Raw genomic sequence first — 8863 nt, 5'->3', positions numbered from 1 at the left:
TTAGTTTGGGTTCTTCAAGAACCGTTTTTCAGAAGCGTTTGCGAGCGAGAGAAACCGAGCCGAGGGGTTTAGATCGAGGTATTTGATCTCGCCGGATCCAGACATCTAATTAGAGTGGCCTCAGCGGTTGAAACGGTGTTAATTCCCATTGTTCCCTGCTCAGATCCCTTGGCCCTCCACCGCTGGGCTACTCTCCTTTTCAAAATCCAAAATAAAAATCTTTCTATTTGGAACAAAAACAAATTTCTCTCTTTCCCCCCTCTCTGGCCCATTTTCCTCTACCGCGAGCAAAAGCAAACACTCCTGGGTATTTTTTCTCAGACGCTGGCAAAGAATCACACCCCCTCAGTGGGATCTTAAGAGAAATAAATCACAAGGAGCTCTTGCCTACCTGAAAAGTAGGAGGAAATCCGATTGTCTGGTTTCGGGTGTAATGTGTGTATCGATAAGGAAGACACTGCCGTCTCAGAAACGGGACCCAATTAATCTATGGGTTTCCTTACATCAACCCCGGTTCGGATGTGTGCTTTGGAAATATTGATTCATGTGACAGGCAAGTCGCAACTACTGTGTGTGCACAACATGGGGAGGACACGGAGCGAGAACCCGCAGCAACGCAACCCCACTCGCGGGAGAGCCAGATTGCTTTTTAAGCTAAAACTAATAATTTCATAACTGATTCACATTCAATCTGGCGCCGGTGACGTCACGGGGCATTAGCATACGAGGAGGGATGAAGCCAGTGTGGCTGGAGTTGATAAGGTGCCTCCTGAGGAATTCGCTGCTTGTTTTAATACATTAATTATTCCTCTGTCTTTCGCAAGTTTTGCAATTTGTAAGAGCTTAAAGGAACCATCGTTCCAAGAAATGCCAGAAGGACACGTTGGAGAGCTTCTCCCGCGGCACCCGCACCGCTGGCAGGAGCCGGGCAGCCGGGGGCAGCGCGGGGACGAGCCCCGGCCCCGCTCCCGAGAGCTCCGGCTCCGGAGAGCCCCGGCTCCGGAGAGCCCCGGCCCCAGCCCCGCTCCCGAGAGCCCCGGCTCCCGCCCTGCCGCAGCCGGCCGGCCCGGCCGCCCTGCAGAGCGCTGCGGGGTTTAGTTCTAATTAAGCTGGACCCGGTCCCGGGCGTCCTTACTCGCCCGAGGAAGCTCCGCTCGCCCGGCCGGGCCTCCTCAGCGCCGGGAGCTGCCCGCAGGAGGGGGGGCAGGTTTGCAGGATCAGGCCCGCGGCCGGGGATGTGTGTGAGTGTGCGTGTCCCAAGGCACTCCTCCGCAGGCTTCCCGCGGGAGAGGCTCTGCAGAGGCCTGTTTCTCTCCAGCACCCGGTGGGATTCCCCCCCTCTACCCCCCCCCGTTAATCACGACTTTCTGCAAAAAAGCGCCCGCATTACGTTATCAGCCCTAACTGCTGCGGAGATGATGGGGTCACCGAGGTCCCGGGGCGGGGGAGCCCGCAGGGGGCCGGGCCTCCCCTCCCGCTCCTCCGGGGCAGCGGCTCAGGGCGCGGGGCTCCGCCGCCTGTCCGGGAGCGGGGGCATATCCCGGCCGCGGCGCCGGGGCAGTCCTCTGCCCGCTGCCGGGCTCCGGAGAGGGGGACGCGCTCCGGGGAGCCGGGAGGTCACAGCACAGCTCCGCGCCCCGGGGCCGGCAGGTCTCCCCCGGGGCTCGCCGGGGTCCCGCTGCCCCCAGAGCCTCTAGGAAGGGGCGGCAATCGCCGCTTTGGGCCCACCGAGGTCCGCCGGGCCCCGCGGGAGCGGCCTGGCAGCCCCCCGCCCCGTGGAATGCCCCTCAGGGACCCCCCCCGAGCCGCGAGCCCTCTCGCTCCTCTGAAGAAGTCAACCGCCTTGGAATAACCGCTCGGTGACTCGAGTCCGAAAGGCACTTGGAGGGAGGGAGAGGCTTTTATCGGCGCGGGGGCGGGGAAGGGGATGCAAACAGAACGCATGGGAACCCTAAAAGAATTTTACAATAAGAAAACTGGAAAGAAAAAAGACATAAAGACAGGCTGTGAAAGCTCTCGTCCACATGGCAGAGGTCCTGGTTCCCGCAGCCGCAGTCACCGCAGAGGAGCTCCGGGAGAAACTTCCCCGGCCCGGCCCCGCTCCCCGCGCGGCCGCCGCCAGCCGGGACCCCCGAGGACGGGCCGGGCCCGGCGCTCCGGCGGGAGGGTCATCAGCGCTGCCGGCGTCTCCTGCGGGAGGGCCGGGCCGGCAGGGACCGACCTGCCCCCGCAAGAAGCGTCCGAGCCCGGGTCGCTATCGACGTTGCTAAATTCTGATGAAAAATCACAGCTCTTTTCCGCGTGCCCCCTCCCCCCGCACGCACAGGCGCACACGGATACAAACACACGCACACGCACGCACACAGTCACACACTCACTCTCTCACACACACTCACTCTCTCACACACGCACACAGGGCTCAGCCGCAGCAAACCCGCAGCGCGCTCCCGAAGCCCCGCTCACAAACCACCAGGGCAAGGGCCGGGGCTCTGCCCTGTCCCCCCTCCCGCTCACCCGCCCGCACGGCACCTGCCAGCGCAGGCGGCTCCGCCGAGCTCCGGAGCGCGGAGCGGAGCGGGCAGCGCGGCCGGGGCGCGGGCGCGGTCCCCGGGCAGAGCCGGCCGGGCGCTCGGCGCGGGGGACGGAGCTCGCCCTCCCGCTCTTGCACAGCCAAACGTGCAGCTCCGAGAATTTCCATCCCCGGGTTCCTCTGCTTTTCAGCTCGCCGGTGAAAAAGCCCCCACACTCACTTCAGCGCTGTGCGTCCTCGCCAAGAGAATTGATTCCTCAAAAGCAAACTAGTACCAAACTTCTTGCGATTCCCCGTGCCATCGTCAGAAAAACTGGTTTTAATTACCAAAACTAAAATAGCGGTGGTGCTAACTAGCAGGCGATCAAACCGCAATCAAACTTCAATCTCTGAGCAGTTAGCTATAAACTGTCAGCAACTGAAAAGTAAACCTGGTGCACACAAAGGCTCTGTTTAATTTTCTTGTTGTAATGGCTCTAAATGAGGACCCCATCACTATGCAGTTAAGCGGTGTTGCTTGTCCCCCTGAGGCGCTGATCAGTTCTTTTTAATGTGAGAAAACTGGCAGCTCGAAGCCCGTCAATGGAGCTCCCACAACAAAAGTCCTGAAAAGCTGAATGAATTGGGTTTGTAATTACTGCTTCCCTCTCCCCCCTTGCAGCTTATCTCTTATTCATTCAACATATATTATTGTCACCTAATCGCACACTCCCAACATTTTTTTTTTTTTTAGTATCTGCTACTGCGGACATGTTTGTTGTAGAAATTAAACAAAATAATCCTCCCTTCTCTCGCCCCCCCCAAGAACAAAAACGTCGAAACGACAGTGCCAGGCGAGGCTGGCTGGCGTTACAAGGCATAGACGAAGCTCTCCCGCCACCCGAATGTCAGCGTTTTGCATATATCCTCGGAAATCCCGTACGCACCGAAGCAGGCTTTAGATTTTAATATTTGAGTTAGATCAGGATTTAAATAACTGAAGTGTATCTAATCACACCTATCAGTAATGGGCCTTTTTCCTTCAGTGGGACCTATATTACAGACTGCTTGAATTGCTGCGCTATCTACCTCCTGTTCGGAGGCAGAGATACAGGTCTGCTGCCCGTTGGAGACGGGGAGGAATTCACCTGGGGAGAGAAGACGCTGCTGCGGGGACCGGCGCCACCCCCGATGTCCCACCGGCACCAGTGGGCAGCTCAAAGAATCGAAATAGGTTTCCAGCCAGGGAAGGTCTGGGGCAGCGGCAGCCGCTCGGCCCGGCCCTGCCGCGGGCTGGAGCAGGGGCTGGGGGCAGGAGCCTCTCCCCAGGTCCCCCACCGCAAGAAGCTGTCGGTTGCAGAAATAAGTACAGCTATTACAACCCAATCTACTAACAGTCTAAATAATTAATTGAACCATTGCTCTTTGACCCTTGGAAAGTCCAGTAGGGACCCGTTTGTAGTAATAATACCCCCGAATGAGCCCTTGTCAAATATTCATTTAGTGGTTAATGTGAGCGATTTCCCCCTGGGACAGTCTGTAATACCAGCTTCCCAGCTTTGGCAAGAAACCCTGCTAATCTACCTCTCCAGTTCAGCAAAATATTTTAACACCCTGGTCCTTAAAAAGCCGTAAAAAAAATCACAGGGGAAACTCTAATCTTATCCTTGGGTTCATTTCGGCTCTGTGGAAGGTTAGCGAAACGTTACACCGGCGCTCTTGGACCGAGCATCACCCTGGCTATAAAGCACACAGCAATTCACCAGAGGAAAAACACGGAGAACCCAAAAGGTCTTCAATAACCAAAATAAAACATACCCACGAGCTCCGCTACACGTTTCAGCTGCCATAGGCGAAAGCCCAGGACAACGGCTTAGGTGTAAATGGGGTCGTTGGATGTGTCGAATTGAAAATTAGCAGTGGACAATGGCCTTCCTCCAAGTAACACTTTAAAAATAAAATCGTTCAGCTGTACGTGTAAAATGCTTTGGGTTATCCTCTCTAAACGGATAAATGGATGGATGGATGGATGGATGGATAGATGGATGGATGGGTGGGTGGATGGATGTAAGGAATCTGTCCAAGGGAGATCAGGTTTCAACCACATATATTCCACATCGTACTCCGAAACCTAAGCTTAAACAAATTGCCCATATAAAAAGTTGCTGAATTCACTAAGCCTGAATATGTGGCTTAGTGCCTTTTGTTTAATGGTATTAGCTGGCCTTCTCTATGCGAATTGTAAAAGGACCAACATTTCCAACTACCCCCCTCGAATATTTTAGTTAGCACTTCAAAAAGGGGCCAGGTTTTATTGCTGTTAATTGGCTAAGATTCGCTTTTAAAAAATGGAATGGCGATATCGATTGGGCTTTTATTCCTCGTCCTCTTTTCTCAGCGAGGCGAGCGGGAGCGGGGATGTGGGCTCGTTACCACGTGAATAATCCCCAGACGCATTGCAAACGCTCACGGCTCTCAAAAAAAAATATTTTACTCGTTGCTTTAACCTAAAAGAAATAGAAAAGGTTGGAAATCTGCAAGAATTGCTGTGCTGCCCAAGTACCGCGACGGCGCAGAAATACAAGGGACAAAGGGAGCTAAACTACGAGACCAGGCAGTGAGCAAAACTCCCATCTCCTGGTCTGGCAATGTCCCTTTTCCTCTGGACACCAGCCTTCAAGGACGGAGGCCCGAACTGAGCCTAGGAAAGAGCACTGCTAAATAAAAGCCACAACCAGCCAGGTAACTTTTTTCGTGTGGGGTTTTTTTTCTGCCTCCCCGAGCTAAAGCGAAATCCAGTGACCGACAAGAAATACGAGAGAGCAAAGCTGAGCAACACTTGCCCCCACGCAGAAGTGCCCACTTTGTGCCTTGCCTAAGCCGACCGTCACATCCTTCCCTCGCCACGCACAACACGCCGTTAGCGGAAGACACGACCAGTTTGCAATCACAGTGCCCCCAATTTCGCACCCGTTTTTAAGAAATTATTATTATTATTAATTATTTGCATCTCCCTTCCGCGCCTTCCCCAAGGGAACCGCAGCCGCGTTAGCAGCACCAAATAAAGGCTGGGGCTTCAAGGGGAGGACCACGGGCTGCCGCTGCGGCTGCTCCGCTCCGCCGCCCGCCGCCCCCTGCCCTGCCCGGGGCCAGGGGCCCTGTCGCCGGCCGGAGCGCGGCCCGCGGCCGCCAGCGCGCAGCGGCGCGGAGCCGCCTCCTCGGCAAGGGCGGTTACAACCGGACAAAGTAAAACTCTACCTGGCACGGATGGCGGATCGCTCCCTCCTCCTATCTGGCGGGCGCCACCGCTTCTCTTTGGGGCTTGCGACCGGCTGCAGAGAGTGTCCGAAACCGGGCTTACACCGCGCTGGCAATTTAAGAAATAGGATTCAAGAAAGAGCTGTGATAAAGCGCGAAAGTCTCTGGCATTCGACTGTTGTCGTTTGTTTGTTCGCTTTTTGCTGTTTCTTACCTTTGCCCGGTCAAGCCCCCCCGCCCCCCCGCTCGCCGCCTCCCGCGCTGCCCCGAAGCCGGGAGAGGAAAGTTTGGGAAGTCCCGGACAAAGGGAGCGGGGCGCGCTCGGCCCCCGCCGGGCCGGCCGCCTTCTGCTTCCCGGCCCCGAGAAGCCGCCTGCCCCGCTGCATGCCGCGCAGGAGGCGGGCGGCGTGGGGACAAGAGAGGAAGGAGTCTCCCGCGGGCAGAGGAGCTCCGCTCGCCGTGCCCCTGCCCGGCTGCCGCTCCCGCGCCGCCTCCGCGCCCGCCGGCCCCGGCTCGGCCCCGCCGCGGGCAACAAGTGGTCAAACGCGGCCGCGGCCGAACCCCCCTACCCCACGGCACCCCGCGTCCTCGGAGGGGAAGGGAACCGGGAAACGAGGCCCTCACCCCGCCTTCCCGTCCCCCCGAAGGAGGCGCAGGCAGTTACTCCATTAAAGCTGTCGTGCTTTCTCTCTCTCTCGCTCTACGCACGTATAAAAATATTTATGCGTCATATATATTGCTGCATTATTTATCGTACTCGGTTGGCTACGATGATACCTTCGACTGCATGAATTATTTAAAAAACATCTTGCGTCACAAAAATAAATCCAAGAGTCAAGCGGAACTTCAGTGTCCATATGTCAAAAATTTATTTATCTCAAACTGTGCATAATGGAGTAAAAACTTAACTTGAATATGTACCTGTTATAAGGATGGTATTAGTTCAAATATATACATGGACTGTCGGCAGACTGATTTCAAATAATACAGAGCCGAATCTTTGAAATACAACTACGGAAAATGAGAAAAAAAAGAACTTAAAATATCATCACAATAAATTTACAGAAATATTACAAACCATAAGAAAATATTTCAAACACAGTAATTTCAGGTTGGTTTTTTTTCTTTTTTTTTTTTTTTCCTTTTCTTTTCTTTGAACAGGATGAAGTCTGGAAACAAAAAGTTATTATAAATTAACAAACGGCGTGTGAACCTGCATGGCAATTTTTGCTTTTTAACAAGAAGTAAAAAAAAAAAAAATTTAGTACAATCTAAACGTTTGCCCTTTTACAGCAAACCAAGCCCATGGTTCGCAAGTACTCATCCTACCTTTTTTGTCTTTTGTACAATTTCTAAAACAATTTAAATGTCCAAATGCTGTAAAATAATTTCCTCTCTTCTCGCAGCTGCTCTAAATTCAGCCGCCAAAGCCACAATGCTCCAAGTAGACTCTATTTTTAAAAAATAATTGGCAAATTCGCGAGTTTGGGATTTTTTTTTCTCTCTATATTACCAATGGACATTCTGATTGCCATGTTTCTCTTGATAAATACTGTACAAAAGTTGCCTGCAAATATTAAAACATTTTCCTCTTCGCTCTTTGAGTCTAGCTCTAAATATTATTGGTAAAGACTTTTGCAAACTTTCTGCAAAGTTCCTACCGTTTCCACTAGAACTTTTTAAAAGTTTTGTGTAGCTGCTTCCCCTCCGAGATCTATACAAGTTCCTTGTCGGTTTAATTTCTGCCCGCCCCCCCCCCCCCCCGCCCCGAGTTTTCTCTGTACAAAAATAGTCCAAAAAAAAAAAAAAGTCCAGAATTTCTAATAAAAGTTTTTTTGTTGTTTGTTTGTTTTGTTTAGTTTTCCTTCCCCCCCCACCCCCCCGGCCCCTTTGTCTTACATATGTGATAGAGGGAGTGTGCCATTAATGGCTGTGCCAGGAACAGGTGCACTCTGGTAGTGTTGGGACATATGAAGTCTGCTTGGGGCAGCTGGTTCTGGTACTTCAGCACCTGGTAGATACATGCTGATCATGTCCCGAAGGTCCCCAGCTTGGCAAGGAGCCCTTGAATGAGACGAGGAAGTGACTACGGGGGGACTGGAGCTGGATTCCGTCTTGACCACCGAGCCCATGGAGCCCAGGGCCATGCCCGGGGTCCCTTGCTGGGAGTAAGACATGCTGTAGGTAGGCGATCCGTTCATGTAAGTCTGCGAGCTGGTCATGGAGTTGTACTGCAGGGCGCTCACGTCGTAGCGGTGCATGGGCTGCATCTGCGCCGCGTTGTGCGCGTTCAAGCCCGGGTGCTGCGGGTAGCCGAGCTGCTCTTGCATCATCCCATAGCCTCCGTTGGTCCAGCCGTTCATGTGCGCGTAACTGTCCATCCTCTGGTTCACCCCAGCTCCCAAGGTGGCCCCAACCCCTACCCCAGTCGTCATGGTATTGGTGCCCGGTGCCAGCAAGCCCCCCGGCAACGTGTACTTATCCTTCTTCATGAGGGTCTTGGTTTTCCTCCGGGGTCGGTATTTATAATCCGGGTGCTCCTTCATGTGCAGAGCTCTGAGCCGCTTGGCTTCGTCAATGAAGGGTCTCTTTTCCGCCTCGGATAAAAGTTTCCACTCCGCCCCGAGCCGCTTGCTGATCTCGGAGTTGTGCATCTTCGGGTTCTCCTGGGCCATTTTCCGCCGCTGGCCGCGGGACCACACCATGAACGCGTTCATCGGGCGCTTGACCCGGTCCGGGCTGTTCTTCTGGTTGTTGGCGGCCGAGTTGGAGTTGCCTGTGCCTCCCCCCGAAGTTTGCTGGGGGGCGGGAGGTTTCAGCTCGGTTTCCATCATGTTGTACATTCAAACTACTTTTGCCTGGAACCAGCCTTGAGCAGAGAAGCGAGGAGCAGCCGCAGCGAAGTCCCAAGCCGGACTTTTTTTTTTTTTTTTTTTTTCCTAGGGAGGGGTAGGAAAGGGGGGAGGGGGACTCCCCAAAACCACGCTTGGATCAAGATCAGGATCTTCCTCTTCGCCGATGGATTAATAATGCTAATAACTGCTATTATTACCGCCGGAGCCTTGATTTTAAAAAACTTCTTCTTCCTCCTTTTTC

At 53.9% G+C, this 8863-nt stretch overlaps 1 protein-coding gene across 1 annotated transcript; it reads right to left on the bottom strand.

Moving 5' to 3' along the window:
- Positions 1–7662: 7662 nt before the first annotated feature.
- On the bottom strand, positions 7663–8610 carry SOX2 (SRY-box transcription factor 2). The gene has a single exon (XM_075509063.1). It carries the CDS (start codon positions 8608–8610, stop codon positions 7663–7665), a length of 948 nt encoding a protein of 315 aa, XP_075365178.1.
- Between the last annotated feature and the right edge of the window lie 253 nt (positions 8611–8863).

This window comes from Mycteria americana, chromosome 7 (assembly GCF_035582795.1).
Source record: "Mycteria americana isolate JAX WOST 10 ecotype Jacksonville Zoo and Gardens chromosome 7, USCA_MyAme_1.0, whole genome shotgun sequence".
Lineage (NCBI taxonomy): Eukaryota > Metazoa > Chordata > Aves > Ciconiiformes > Ciconiidae > Mycteria > Mycteria americana.
Note: the sequence above shows the minus strand (reverse complement) of the source record. Positions and strands in the feature narration are given on the sequence as shown.